The sequence below is a fragment of the Dicentrarchus labrax genome, unplaced genomic scaffold (genome assembly GCF_905237075.1).
Source record: "Dicentrarchus labrax unplaced genomic scaffold, dlabrax2021, whole genome shotgun sequence".
Taxonomy (NCBI): domain Eukaryota; kingdom Metazoa; phylum Chordata; class Actinopteri; family Moronidae; genus Dicentrarchus; species Dicentrarchus labrax.
Genome location: NW_026136707.1, coordinates 11811859 through 11826773, shown reverse-complemented (window position 1 = coordinate 11826773; position 14915 = coordinate 11811859). Strand labels below are relative to the sequence as shown.

The following is a 14915-nucleotide window of genomic DNA, read 5'->3' as shown; positions in this document are numbered from 1 at the left end:
TTTTTATATGTCTTCAGCAGGACACAACCAGTGTGAAGCGGGCAGCATCCCGTATGGCCAGGAGTACATTAGCCTTATGTATTTTGTGAAATTGTGGCCATAGCACTATAGCTGCTATATTATCACTTCCTGACAATCCACTTCTGACAACTGTGGGGGATATTACAGTTGAGAGGGGCTACTGTTGAAAAATGGAAGGTTTAAAGAATAATATTTTAAGAAAAAAGAAGGCTACCAAAGACCATATAGATTGTTGTCTTGCTCTCCTATCCTGTTGTTGCTTGTGAATGGATGTTACGTGTAGTTTGTGACAACGTCAATGTCACAGACCACCAATTTAATAGACTCTTGACCTTTGTGAACATGCCTCAAAGGTTCAAACACATCATTACTCTGTAATCAGCCTATTTCACAATCTTCTCTTCACTGCATCCCAGATGGACTCAAGAGACCAACGCAATCTAAAACACTGATGACAAGACTCACCTAATCATAATGTAGACCGCCAGACACTGGAGACCTGTGTTTTCTGAAGTGGGTCCTTAAATTGACCCTCTTCTCCTCATATACGAAGGAGTAAACTTCCCTGTAGTACGGACTTAGAAGAACACACAAATGCACTTACTACCAGGGTGAAACAATGAAACTGTTTTCCTCTCTGTCACCTTTGGAAGATATGAAAGATTTACCAAAATAAAAGCCAACTCAAGCATACTTAGACATTTGAGCAAGTTCTTGGAAATGTATTTATACAATCTTATATCAATATTCTAAAGAATACAGACATCGAAGTAAACAGCATTATCACACAATCAATGTCTCTTTCAGCTGCTTCCACTTCTTGTCGTGAGTAGAAACTCACTATGGATCGTACAGTATATAAGAAAAAGTTTCCTGTTATTTTTCCAACAAAAGATCACAAGATGTGCGTGCATCTGAACAGTGGCTAAGCTCAGATATTTGCTTCTGCTTTCTCAAACATATTTTAAAACAGATTACTGTCTTTAACTGTCTGTATTGGTCATGAAAAGTGGAATCCACCTTCTAATGCAGGACGTATTTTCATTACAGTAACTCTCAGAAATGTGCAGTCTTTAACCCTGTTCCTTTGTCCCACGTTGTGCCGGGCTGCTGGATTTTGTCACTGATGGTGGATAGAATGGAGAGGCTTTCAGGCTGGTCCGGGTCAGGCAGGTGCCAGTCGATGAAGATCAAATACATGAAAGTACCTATGACACCTCCGATAGGTGGGGCTACCAGGGGTACCCAGAACCAGTAGTTGTAACACCTGGAGAGCAGACACCCAGATTAATATCAGAAAGGCATTCAGATGACAGTTTGTGGGCCATGTGTATGTTCTCCATCTATTGAGATGTGTTTTTTAAAAGCTGCATTCATCAACATTTTGTATATTGACACTGGAATGCGTAATGTGAAAGGGATTGCTTATAGTGACCAACCTTTAGAGAATTAACTCTGTAGCTCTACAGATCTTTGCCTGTTTTAGCTCAATGTTTGTTTCTGTTTCTCTGCCTTACCAGAGACAGAATCAACTATTTTCAGCTAACAAACTCGGATTAACCCACTCAACAAACAGACAAAATTACGGACTTGATGTTGAATAAATTTGAATATTAGCAACAGCTATTTTTCACAGTTAGTGGCAGATGGCTAAAAGGCCAGTGAACATTGGACTTGCACCTGTCAAGTGGCCAGAAAAACAACATAATAGACCTTTTTCACATCAGCCATTTTGACATGAAATAGTAGGATAATCACAGGTGCTACTAATGATACTAATTAAGGCTCTGTTCCATTTAGTGTAGCACAGCCTTTCCAGTCAGCCAGCATGCACAGTAGCTGCATGCTGACTCTGTTTGACCTAAATGGAACAGAAGAATTAGTAACTTTGGTAACACCTGTGTTTTTTGTACTTTATTATCTCATGTCAAAATGGCTGCTGTGAAGACAGTCTATTAGATGACAATGTTGCTCTGTGTCTGCTGTTTGTGAAAGTATACATTTATATCCTAATAGTGTTAAGACCTACGAAAGGCCAGATTATGTCAGGGATGTTTACTTGTCAGCATGTTTTGGAGTTGTGCTACCATCTAGTATTAGATTAGATCAAGTACAAAGAGTATTGAATAAGAATACAAAAGCCATGGCATTATAAGATCATATAGAGCAACACGTTTCATCTTGAAACAAAGATCTGGTCATAATCAGATGTTCACTAACAAGCTGACACCTCATGTTCCTTTGACCCGGCAGACAGCTCTAATGACTGACAACCTCTGACATACATGATTTTGTGTCCCTCTTCAAATTTTATTATGAGAGTTTGAATGAACATTGTAGATTCATTGGTATAAGGCCTTAAACTGTTACTGTTTGATAAGAAATTCTTAAGTTATCTTCCTGGAAACTTGTGTGTTTATTGCTGTGCATGTTTACTATATTTTTAAGATAAGATACTTACGTGAAGACCTCTGTGCCCCAGCCTGCCGTCAGCGTAAAGAGGCGTGGCCCCAGGTCCCGAGCAGGATTTATTGCAGCACCACAGTTACCTGACATTGACATGGAGATCCCCAGGACGATCACTGCCACTATAGGAGGAATCAGCTCTGAGGGAGCTGGGGTATTCCTCTTTTCCCCCAAACACAGGATGCACAACATCAGCATGCCAGTGCCCACGACCTAGGGAAAGTGTAAATGCGGGAGTTGTGATTTAGATAAAGGGACAAGCTGATAAAGTACCGATTAAAGTTCACACTAATCCTCCCACTGACCTGGTCGAGGAAACTTCTGCCCAAAGTTATGTACTCTGAGGGATATGTGGCAAATATAGATGCTGTCTCATTTGGGCCATATACAGTCAATACTCCTCCACTAAAGTCCATTATAGCATCTGAGACAGGAACAGAAGTAATGTAGCATACAACAAAACAAATAGATTTGCAAATGTGCACAAAGGAAAGTAAAGTATCTTAAGTGCCTCCAGAACAACTTTAATACTTTATGGCATACAGTCTCTGAACGCTGGAGGGATTGATGAATGGTGTGCTGATGATGGCTGAGAGAGATGCACAATAAGTTAGCTCAAAATCACCCACAGGTGTTCTATTGGGTTGAGATCTGGTGACTGTGAAAACTATAGCTTTTTTTTTTGATTCTCATCTCCATACTCATCAAACCTTTTTTTAGTGACTACTTATGCCTTTGTGATGCTGCATGTGTTATATTTTTACACTCATTTATTCAGATTTCTTCTTTAATTTATCACATGTCTGTATATCAAAGATAAAATGTTTGAAGTGCCAGAAAGACAAACCATAGTACACCAGGTAGACAAGCGCTGATGCCATGTAAGCCCCCAGCAGCTGGGAGAGGCAGTAGGGAACCAGCCGTCCCCAGGGCACCTGGCCCAACACACAGAAACTCAGAGTCACCGCTGGGTTCAGATGAGCACCTACGGAGAAAAAAAAACAATGAAGGGAGAGAAAGACAGTAAGGAGAAGGAGGGAGGTAAATAACAGTGAGAGAGATTGGAAGCTAATGAAATCTCAGATTATTTGTAGCCATATAGTGTGACAAATAAGAGTAGTCCCCTTCTGGTAGATATCAGTCAGAGTGAAGACCTTGAAAAGCCTTGCAGAGAGAGCCAGATATTAGTGTAATAAATCTTAAGTGCTCAGTGAATGACTGCTTTAATAGAAGTCATAACTCAGAGTGCGGGGCAAAGTGAATACTGCTGTTGTATTTTACTGTATGTTAATCTTTCAAGGATGCCAGTTGAGAGTGTGATATTACACTGAGTTAAAAGATCATATCATTGGAAATATCAGTGTCCATTTTAAGGTTGGTTTTTTTAAAGGTTTTTTTTACCTGTGATGCCCTTGGTGAGGTACATAGCTGACATCACGCCCACAGAGAAGGCCATGTTAACCGACAGGAACTGGCCTTTAGTCTCCCTGCTTGTTTTTACCTGCGCTGCGGCAGAGCAGCCAAAGAGCTTCATGGTAGATACAGGGGACAGAGAGCGAGAGAAAACCCGAAAAGTCAGGTGAAATACCAGAAATAATCCTTCCATGGCAAAGAAATACAAACATAAAAGCACAAACTTCAAACAGATACAGGCAAAAAAGCACATGCACATTCTGCAACTCCTTATCACTCCCTTGTGATTGACTAACTATTTATAGGTCAAACATATTTATCAATTATCACAGACAAATTTGAGGTCATTAAAATGTAATTGAATGAATCTCCTCCTGAACTTTGACTTTGTAATGCAACTGTCTTATGTTCTTATCTAAATGGCCATATAACAAACAATCTCTGACTGAACCCCACAGATACACACACGTGTTTCATGTATTTATCTGATTATTGATCAATCACTTATTGACATTGTTGAATTACGTATTTATTACAGGTCGGGGGGACATTAAAGAGAGTTATGGTATTATAAAAATGAATATAAATGTCAAGGCAATTAAGGTTTTGGCAATAGTAGTTGGGTGTGCTAGTGTTCATTAATGTTTTTACATATCTGACTTTCTCAGAGGAAACAAAATACTGTAAAATGAAAAAAAAGGAATAGAAAAATATCCTCTCCTCTCTACATCTTGAGCAAATAATAAAAGGTACATGTTGTAAATCCCAATATCACGTTGATTCTAGGAAATGGTTCAATAGGAGCTAATAAAAGCTGTTTGCACGTGTCTTTTATTGAAATAAATAAAAAAAGAGCCCCAAACACACACACACACACACACACACACACACACACACACACACACACACGTATTTATGTACTACAAAATTCAAGGATTTATTTAAATTAATAAAATAGTCCTTAAATTTAATAACATAGACAACATATATTACTTGTCCATTGTACCCAAAACATGAACATTTAAAAAAAAAAATAATAATAAAAATTATCTTTTAAAAATTACATTGCAGATGCAAGGGAAGCTAAATGATAATAAAATATTGTCATTAAAAATGATGGAACTGTTTAAGATTATATTTTGTTATATCACCTCTCTTTCTTTCTTTTTGTGTGCTATATATGCATTTATTTCTCACTTTAATTTTAATTTTTGAAGGCATTCAAAACTAAAAAAGGTGGATCTTCACAATTAAAAAGCCAACTCAAAGAGTGTCACTTACCAACAAGACAAAGGTTCCCAAGAACTCAGCCATGCACTCTCGCACCAGAGCATTTCTCACTCTCAGAGCACGTAGCTTTAACATTGCTGCAGTTAAATCCCTCTTTTCACCTCACGCTGAACTCTGTCTCTGCTGTCAGACAGACCAGCTATCGGGCTAACTGTCTGTCCAGGAGCTGATATAGTGGTGGTGTGGGTGAAGGTGTCAGAGCGGATGCCAACAAAAAAAAAAGTTTTCGGTCACAACTTCCACCTGAGCATCCGAGGACCTGTGCACTGTATCCCACTTTGTCTGCCTTCCCTTTCTCCACAGCTGGTCAAACACTATTACTCATTTATTGGCTTGTCACACCTCCGGATGGGCTGATGCAGAGAGCGTGATGTGCCTCAGCTGTTAGAGGTTGCTTATATATACAGAGGCCATAAAAGCAGTCAGATTATATTGACAGCAATAAACCACAGAACATATATACAACAGAAACATATCTACTACTAACTAAACAGTTACAAATATTTATGACATGTTGTGTATAAACCACAAGAATGGCAAAATGGAAGCCTAACACAGTCTGGCTTAAACATGTAGGTTCTGGGAAGGATATTCAATTTTAATGGCAAAACTGGTCAATGATCCTTATGGAATTCAAGTCTGAAAAAACTCTATGACTGGTGTGGTGAAGTATTCCTCAGTAACCACGGTAAGTTGGTTGATAGGGAAGCCCCTCTCATCATCAGAGAGCAAGATGTCACCATAACCCCTCTCAGTGAACTCTGGACTCCTAATGGCTTATGTAAGCCAAATGATTGCTCTGTAGGTGTAAAGAACCGTATTATTGCTGATAATTTTCAGAGAAGCACATGACTGTTGCACAAAAAAATATGTTGCCATCAGTTGGGATATAAAGGACACCAAGACTGGCACAACAAGTCAGTCCTGCATCCTCACAGGTGAATATGCTTTGATTTGGGATATTTCTACTTCTATTTCATCTGAAAACAGACGGTATGCTATACTTTGAGTTTGGAGTTTGGAGTAAAAGTGAAGTGATGACTATCTCTCCACAACATAACCCTTGACATGGAGTGTGGAGACTGTAAAAGCTACATCTACAGCAAGTGACAGCTTATCTTATCACATCTACTTTTGGGGAGTATCACTGTTTGGTAATGTGTAAAAACACAGACACCTTTAACCCAGTGCTTTGAAGTGATAGAAAGATAATATCATGCTATCTCCCTCTGCTGGACATAAGAATGAGAAGTATCACTTTAAGTTAGGATTTATTAAAAAGCAATATACACTCTAAATGCAGTTAGCTTCTATACACAATATATTACAACATGTTTTCATTCACAGGTGCCACATTATAGCTTACCAAACTATCTGTTACAAAGGTTTGTTGACTTGATAAATGTTTGAGCCATCAGTGCACTTTAATTATGGCTGGTTCAGAAATATCCCAGGCTTTGAGGTAGATGTAATAGATGTAATCTTGTAGATAAAGGGAAGAAAAATACACACTTTTGACCTGGTCTCCAAGATTATATTTCCTTTATGGCTTTGGGTATAAAAAGTATTTGCTTTAATGGCATCAGACCAAAATGGGTCTGCAGACAAAGCTGTCTCTCTTATGGATGGCTTTTAGTTTCTTGTCCATTATCAGTCACTTAACTTTACTGTGGGCAAAGCACCTCAATAATCTTCATGTTTCCAGATGTTTAAGAGGGCGACTTAGCACCACATCCACAGACCCCGGGGGCAGTTTTCTGATCAAAGTCCAGGCTTCCAGGCGTCTCATCCCCACCATGCTCACACCCCCAATCTCTAGGACCTCATCACCAGGACACACCTTGTCAACAGGACCTCCTGAAGGGGAAACGGTGGAAAGAAAAAATTCAATAAATAGCTTTAATGAACATGTCTGAAAAAAAGAGGTCAATTGAAAGTTGTCATGATGTAAAGGTGATGCAATGTGCGTATGCTATTTAACTATAAGGTTATTCTTAGGTTAAACCTATATAAACAAACCTTTATAGATTTTACTTTAATTGAGAAGAGATAGAAAAGAGACATGTGCACATATACGTGGACACTTTTTCATGATTTGAGCTCCAAATTAATGAACATCTTAATCGGTGATCTTTCAGACAATTATGTGTTGTTTTTCTTAACAACATGACTGTGATCCTGTGCACAAAGTGAGGTCCACAAACATTAGTAAATTAGTTTGAATGGCCTGCAGTGAGACTTGACCACAATCCCATCCAACACCTTTGGGATGAGTTGAACATCAACAGCAAGCTAGGCCTTATCACCAAATGCACATGCCTGACCTCACTAATACTCTTGAGGCTGAATTGGAGCAGGATCCAAATTATTGTGGAAAAACTAACAGTGGATGCTGTTATAGCTGTTATATTAATGCTCCCAAATTTGGAATGAGATGTTCAACAATCACACATGAGTTTAAAGTTCAGGTGTCCAGATACTATGTCTGGATGTCTACATGCTTTTGGCCATCTAATGTATTTTGTGTCCACCTCTTTGAGTTCAAATGACCGTTCAAATGTCTGCATTTCTTTATGGAGTCCTGAAATACTGAGCTTCAGTTCTCACCCTGGAAGATCTTCTGTACAGTGAGTGGTCTGTTCTCCAGACTGGAGCCTACACCTCCCTCCAGGCTGAAGCCCAGATCCCTGCTGTTCTTCTCCAAACACACACACACACGCTGACCTGAGAGAGTAGCAAAATCAGAAAACACAGATGAAGTCTTTCAGTTTCAACTGCTGCAGATTTAGGACTGATGTCTTTTCAGAACATTGATAAAGCATGACTTCTCACCTGTCTCTGTGACCTGAGTCTGCGTTGGTCCAGAATTATTTGTCTGTGCTCCACCCTTACAGGCACCACTAATCCCTCCCCTCCTCAGGACCACCACCCCCAAATCCCGAGTCTTTGCTCTTCTCAGGACCCTCAGGGCCTCCCAGTGAGCGTAGTCACACAGTGCAGTGCCATTGATTGACAATACCTGGTCCCCTTCTCTTATGGAGCCTTCCTGGGCTGCGACACCTGAGTGAAACACCTTGTGAACCTGAGAAGACATCGAGAGACAAACGAAGAGCCTGAAGACATTGCATTTAGATACTTTTCAGGAGAAAGCAGGTATTTCCTTACAGTGACTGGCTTGCTCTGGTCCACGCCTCCTGCCACACTGAAGCCAAGTCCCACTCCCACTTCCTTATGGAGAACCACAACCTGCACATCGTTATAGTCCTGGAAGGTACAGAGAATGACAAAGAAGTTGTAATTACACTCTTGATTTGTAATACATTTTATTTTTATTTAAAACACAACTGAGAACAGGAAATATGTGAAAGAGAGGGAAATTATATGAAGAAAGGTTCCAAGGAATAGTGTATTGTTGGCTGTATGATCCTATTTGCTTGTTTTAAGGAAATCAGTCTTATCTATGTGAAAGAAAGAGTGATGACTTTAAATAGTTTCCAAGATGAATCTGAACTTTACAGCTGTACAGCTGTTGAATCCAATTAATTTTTTTCATTCTTTATTGCACGCAGTTGTTTATACCTCTGACCATCAGAGGCCATTTTCCGTCTTTTGAGATAATACATACATACTTAAGGTAATCAGGTTAAGATGTTTCTGCTTTGAGTTTGAGAAGTGTGCAGTTTTTTACCAACGTCATGCTGCAGCCTTTGTACTGTATTTGCCCAATTTTATGGTTTGTATTCATGGAACAATTTGGCTTATATTTGGTTTATTATATATAAGAAGAAAAAGCTGTGAGCTGTAAAGAACTACTTCTAAAATAATTTTATTTGTTTTAGCAGAACCTTTAGAGTTTTTTCTAGTGTAACAAATAGCCTTCATCCTAATCCGTAGCAACATCTACAGTAATCAATCAATCAATTGCAGTTAAATCATATCCAGATATGTGTTAATGCCAAGCAAAGAAGGGGCCATTGATATGACCAGTGCAACTGTAGCCCTGGAAAAAAATTTGGTTTAAATTCACAGCAAAGCATGTAAAAGGTTACTGATGTCCAATTATTTGTACCTGTAGGTTACTGTCCCCCAGGCTCCTGACATCCTCCAGCAGCCTGTCAAGCTCCTCACTGGGCAGCACAGACACACAGGACAGGGCTGACATGTCAGAGCTCAGTGAGGCAGACCGTCGGCCTGTAGGTTGCCATTCATCGCTGTCGTTCTCTGACTCATAGTCAACTCCAGCAAAGTTACACAGATCTGAAAGACTACAAGGAAGAAAGAATTCTGAGGGTAAAAAAATGTCCAATTGTTGAAGGGAATAACTCCAGCAACAGCAATATGGAAGTATAAACAGTACCCACCTGACACAGAAACTCCTGCGGTCCGACTGGCTCATGTTACTAGTAATGGTCACCGAGGACTCTCCAGAGTCTGAATCATAGTTTGAATCCTCATCCTTCTGTGTGCTTTCATCATCATCATCTTCATAATCGTCTTCATCGTCATTCCAGACCTTAATCTTTGTGTTCAAGCCAGCTACCCAAGCATCCATGTCCAACACTGGTTTCTTTCTATATGGAGAGGCTGCACTGACATCTGGAGAGATGAGATCGGGGAGGTTGCTGTGGGATGCAGTGAAAGGGGGATGAGGGAGAGGTGGGGAATCTCGTTCAGGAGTTTTAGCTGCTTGTGTGAAGACAGAAGTGCTTTCAGTTTCACTGTCTGCCCTGTCAGTGGAGGGCTCTGGTTGTGCTGTACGTGAAAGAAAGGGTGAGTGGTTTGGAGTGTTTGTTGGAGTCTTCTCTTCATCACTAACAGGTGAAGTAATTATAGAGGTTTTCTGCACACAAACGGAAGTGTCACTGGAGTTGGACAGAAACAAGGATGGTGGTCTCTTGCTTGCCTCCTCAGGGCTTACTTTGGAGAAATCTGTCTCGTCAATGTAAAAGCTTTTACGCTCTCTTTGTGCTCCTCCATTTAGTGGGATTTCCAGTGTACTCTTCAGTCTGGAATATTTACCCAAATCTTCAACAGAATTTGTACTGCTGGTTGTTTCTTTTTCTTCATTCTCGACCAAGTCATTCCCTTCTCTCTCTTTCCTCTCTGGTCTTAGTCCAACCTCGTCCACTGATAAAGACCTTCCTGACCCCAGCTTCTTTCCTGCTCCTGTTGCTGTTTCCTCAGTTTTCTCATCTGCTTTCCCTCCCTCTTTCATTCCCTCCCACTTGTCTCTAAACCCACTCTTTTTCACCCCATAATGAGCCTTGCTGAGTTGTGTTGGCACAGAAAAAGCACGTCTGGGCATCAGGATCTGTCCTGTAGCCAAACCCTGGGATCTCTGTGTCAGAGCCTCAAACTGATTGATCTTATTTTTCACACCAGCTGCAGAGGAGACTGACAACCTCTCTGGGAATTTCTTCCTCTCGATTGTTTTCACTGGGATTTTCTCTAGGTTTGACTCAAACACATCTTCATCAGTGCTGCTACTCTTCAATTCAGATTTGTCTTTTGTTGGTTGTTCATTAGTCTCGCCCTTTTCCTCTGCATCCTTACTTCCACTTGCTCTTCCCTCTCTCAATCTAGATGAACCTCTCAAGCAAACTGATCTCTCTTCTTCTAAGAAAGTGTTTGACGGTGGAGGTGCAGTTATTGCTCCGGCAGCTCTTGCAGATCTTATCTGAGCTGCTACAGTGTACCTGCTCCTCGCTCTATCCAGAGACCTTGTGCCAATTTCCTCTAACCCTTTACTCAAGTGAGCTCCCCCTTCCTCCGAATACCTGCCCTGAATGTGTCCTTGCCACTGTCTCCTTGACAGTCCCTCCATGGTCCTGTTTGTCCCTGGAGAAAGATAACTCTCAGAATCTGAATTGTCTTTTTGAGTCCAGGTGAATGATTTCCTGCCTTGCACTGGACTGAGTCCTCCTAATGAGAACCGCCTGGGGAAGGTTCCCCCAGCTGCCCGCTCATATGACCTCTGCTGTGGTGAAATGTGGAAGTCTGAGGTTGTTTCTTTGTGATGGGACATTACAGGGGTAGAAACGTCCCTAATTTTGCTGCAGTCCTCTGTTTTAGTAAACCCAGCTGATCCGTAGAGTTTCTCTATCCGCTCCAATATGCTTTGACCTCCTTTGGCCCCAAATGAAGTAGCTGTCACTCTGAAATCAGATCTAGGCCCAGATTGGGACCTAAACCTGGAGGGGAGAGAATGACCCTTACTGGCACTATCCAAAGTCTGACTCATATGACTCATTGGGCCCCTCTCTTTAAGGTCATTACTTATACCAGCAGAGTTATAGATCTGTACTGAAGACATCACTCTGCCCCTCACGCCTTCCACTTCTGTCCTTCTTTCATCTAAGTCTCCAGCCCGTTTACTGATCTCTCCTCCTCTTTTGGTTGACAACATGGACATGTCAGCCCTTTTGCCCCGATCAGGGCTTCTTTTGCCTGTTCTCCAATCTAAACTCCTACTTCTACTTGGCAGGTTGTATCTCCTTGAATCTGTCCTGCCACGGTTTTCATATGCAGGGTTACAGCTTCCACTTCTGTCAGTGCTAAACTCTGTGATTGTTTTGTCTGCCGAGCCATTCTGGTTCAGCTTGGTACACATTATATGGCCTGGTGTTTCCTTCTCTTCATACTGACCTTTGACACTGCTACGACTCCCAGTTCTGGCTTGATAACCAGTGACAGTGTGATCCTCCTCCTTATTTATATAATTTGCGCCACTGTTCCTCCAGTACCTCTCTCTTTCTCCAGCTTCTTTAGTACCCTCCCTCCCCTCCTCTAAAAAGCCTTTAGGTTTCCTAACACCTCGCCTGCGAGTGAGATTGTAGGAGGGAGAGTTAGCTGAGCGGACAGTGAAGCGTGCTCCTGTCCTCTGCTTGTTGTACTCACTCGTTGGAGTAGAGAGCAAGGACAAGTCCATTGTCTAAGAGTAAACAAAGTTAATGACCACCTGTCAAGTGCCAAATCCCAAAAAGAGAACGGAAGAGTGAACTTGATATTTAAGCGATTCCAAGCAACTGTCCTTTAGACTGCAATCTGGAAGCAGTCTGTTGAACGCTGCAGAGTATGTAAAAGTGAAACAGGGGCACAATTAGAGTCCTCTAATTAGTTCCTTGCACAAATCCTGCATTCAAAAGTTTGATATGTCCGTGATGCTCTTGATGATTTTCTGTTTTCTGGTCTAGAGATGACTTCTCTGGGCTCCTCTCCTTGATTTCTTGTCGTTCTGTCCCTTGGAGTCTTCAGTTCCACAGCACAGCTTCAGCGAACAGCTCCCATTGCCTGCCAAGAATAAAAAAGAACAAACTTCCATCCTTAAAACGGACCAGGCTGGAATGTTGTGATATGTGGATTGTGGTCTCTCTGGCTCCTCGAAATGGTCAAACAGAACCATAGAGTGGTTGAGGACAGTGAAAACAGTTTGTTACAGAGAAGCATGAAGTGGACAGTGAATGGAGAAGATATGAAAACGATAAGAGGAAAACAATAGTATGAAAGACAGATCCTGAGAGCCAGAGAACCAGCAACACTACAGTACACTTCAAACAGTTATGTCAGTTATGTTATTTTGAAAAACGTCCCAGCCCTCCTCACATTGACTCAATGAGCCCATTCCCAGAACAGTGGGACTCTAGATAGTGTACTCTGTTGTACACACATATCATAACGGCTGTTTACACAAGCAACATACTCATGACTACCTGTCAGCGTCAGCTAAACCTGAACCAAAAACTGGAAAAACTCACCTAACAGCAATCCACTCAGCAAAAACAATGTATTAAAGAGTCACAATCAGTCTCTGTGCAGCGCGTATTGGTCTCATTGAGTCAAACAAAGACAATAACTGACTGACACATTGTAACAGTGAATTTCTGGTGAAATGATCAGATAAGACGAACAAAGATGAGGACAAAGTCACTTTGATTTACATAGCCTGCTGAGAGAAAAATAGCATGACTGATGGACAATGGCTCATCAGGGATATCTGAGTTCACAGCCATACACAACAGGCATTGTTTGTAAGGCAGTGAAACCAATCATTGATCATTAATCAAGTTATTAGGATCCAATCATCTCTATTGACATTAAATACAAATACAAACACAGTAAGCTGTTGATTTACTCCACGTAACGACAGCAGGATAAGGGAATAAGATAAGCACTGCCTGTATAATTATATGAAGCATTTTATGAAGTCTAGCACTGGGAAACTCTCCACTGCAGGTGAGTCTGAGTGTCAGTTTACAGAAACACCTGTTCTGCTAGGTCACAAAGCCTCCCATCTGGGTAACCGGGGCAACACTGCACAGTTTACTTTAAACTACGATTTAGCAACAAGAAAGACAAACAAATACACACATTTACTTGCTCACATAATTACAAACTAGCTTATTATTTAGGTTATTCACTTCCATAATGCACCTTACCTTCTCTAAGTGTGACTTCTGTACTAGACCGCTGTGTTGACACTGGTTTATAATGAAGGCAGCGCTCCGCAATGACATCAGCTCCTAACTCCCCTCTCTCTCTCTCTCTCTCTCTCTCTCTCTCTCTCTCTCTCTGTCTTCCTCTCTTACCATCAGCTTTGCATGATGGACTGCGTACAGTGACGCAAACCTGCCACACTGGTTTGTCCTCTACTCCTCTCTCTTTCTCTCTCTCTCTCTCTGTCAGTCTCTCCTTTTCTCTCCTCCCCCTCCCATTGTTGTTTTCTCCCTCTTTTCCTCTTCTCACAGGGTAGCATTCCTGACTACAGTTCAATGTGTCACCCACTAAAGGGCTCAACAAGGAGTGCACACACACACACACACACACACACACACACACACACACACACACACACACACACACACACACACACACACTTACATACACACCCTACAGGATATTCAAACTCCATCTCACACCAGTATTTCATAGCTCAAGGGAGAAGAGATACAGCTCAGGTAATGGTGAGAAACAGAACAAGAATGACATTTTCCCAACACAGGCTTATAGTATCACTCCACCTCAGGCAATCCTGAATCTAATCATCCGGGCTGAGCAGGTATCAAAATACATAATAACAGAGCACCTTTAATTGGGACCAGAGACCACAAAGAGCTCACGTAGACCTATTAATACCAGCAGGGATAAATATTGTTAAAAGTATACCTCTTGTATGACATATGTTCAACAAAACAGAGCTCCATTGCAGACACACATGTTGAGAATCTGTGGGACTGTAATGTCGACTGAAGGAGAAAAGTATCTGAGATTGCTGATAAGTTTTATCCACACAGAAGAATTAGTATTGTTTGTGGGAAAACTGGATTCTGCAGAGTGGGAAGGTGAACAAACAGCCTTTGAATCATAGATGTATGAGGAGCAAGTAGACCAGCAAGCAGACAGAGATATATGAAATAAAATAAACACAGCAGTACTTACAGTTTTGGAAGGCAAGTAGAGCCTCATATTCTTACTGCTTCTGCACCTGCAACTGTTGAGACAAAGGAAATTGTGGTTACCAAATCATCGTGTTGCAAAGCAACAGGGGATGTCCTTATGTCTCTCAGTGACTGTCAGAAGTCAGAAGAGCCTAAGTCAGAAACAGGCCAAGATCTTAGCATCCTGATGATCCAATCAATGATTAGCCGTACAGACTGGGCTGGTAGGTCGCATGGTCTTCTCAGGACAGAGATAAGTCTGTGAGTAGGGGTAAATAGCTCCAGTGCAAC

The 14915-nt window shown here is 41.3% G+C and overlaps 2 protein-coding genes across 3 annotated transcripts; both read right to left on the bottom strand.

Moving 5' to 3' along the window:
• Window positions 1-728: 728 nt before the first annotated feature.
• Window positions 729-6334, bottom strand: aqp10a (aquaporin 10a). The gene is made up of 6 exons (XM_051405952.1): window positions 5182-6334; window positions 3889-4015; window positions 3335-3472; window positions 2793-2911; window positions 2483-2700; window positions 729-1288 (listed from the first exon to the last, which is right to left on the bottom strand). The coding sequence occupies exons 1-6, from the start codon at window positions 5263-5265 to the stop codon at window positions 1078-1080; spliced, it is 897 nt and encodes a 298-aa protein (XP_051261912.1). The 5' UTR covers window positions 5266-6334; the 3' UTR covers window positions 729-1077.
• Window positions 6335-6444: 110 nt separating this feature from the next.
• si:dkey-92i15.4 (uncharacterized) lies at window positions 6445-14776 on the bottom strand. 2 transcript variants are annotated; one of them, XM_051405929.1, is made up of 7 exons: window positions 14626-14776; window positions 9552-12480; window positions 9260-9455; window positions 8356-8454; window positions 8023-8272; window positions 7798-7914; window positions 6445-7047 (listed from the first exon to the last, which is right to left on the bottom strand). In XM_051405929.1, exons 2-7 carry the CDS (start codon window positions 12116-12118, stop codon window positions 6884-6886), a joined length of 3393 nt encoding a protein of 1130 aa, XP_051261889.1. In that variant the 5' UTR covers window positions 12119-12480; window positions 14626-14776; the 3' UTR covers window positions 6445-6883. The 2 variants fall into 2 exon arrangements, with proteins under 2 accessions (XP_051261889.1, XP_051261888.1); XM_051405928.1 differs by lacking the exon at window positions 14626-14776 and adding an exon at window positions 13626-13796.
• Window positions 14777-14915: the final 139 nt, after the last annotated feature.

Excerpts from the sequence above, each read along its gene's own strand:
- aqp10a (XM_051405952.1), bottom strand. The coding sequence starts at position 5,265 with ATGTTAAAGCTACGTGCTCTGAGAGTGAGAAATGCTCTGGTGCGAGAG. Across the intron at positions 3,473-3,888 it reads CCTCACCAAGGGCATCACAG|GTGCTCATCTGAACCCAGCG; the intron begins GTAAAAAAAACC and ends TTTTCTCCGTAG. Across the intron at positions 2,701-2,792 it reads GCAGAAGTTTCCTCGACCAG|GTCGTGGGCACTGGCATGCT; the intron begins GTCAGTGGGAGG and ends CACTTTCCCTAG.
- si:dkey-92i15.4 (XM_051405929.1), bottom strand. The coding sequence starts at position 12,118 with ATGGACTTGTCCTTGCTCTCTACTCCAACGAGTGAGTACAACAAGCAG. Across the intron at positions 9,456-9,551 it reads CGCAGGAGTTTCTGTGTCAG|TCTTTCAGATCTGTGTAACT; the intron begins GTGGGTACTGTT and ends TCTTCCTTGTAG. Across the intron at positions 7,048-7,797 it reads TGTACAGAAGATCTTCCAGG|GAGGTCCTGTTGACAAGGTG; the intron begins GTGAGAACTGAA and ends TTTCCCCTTCAG.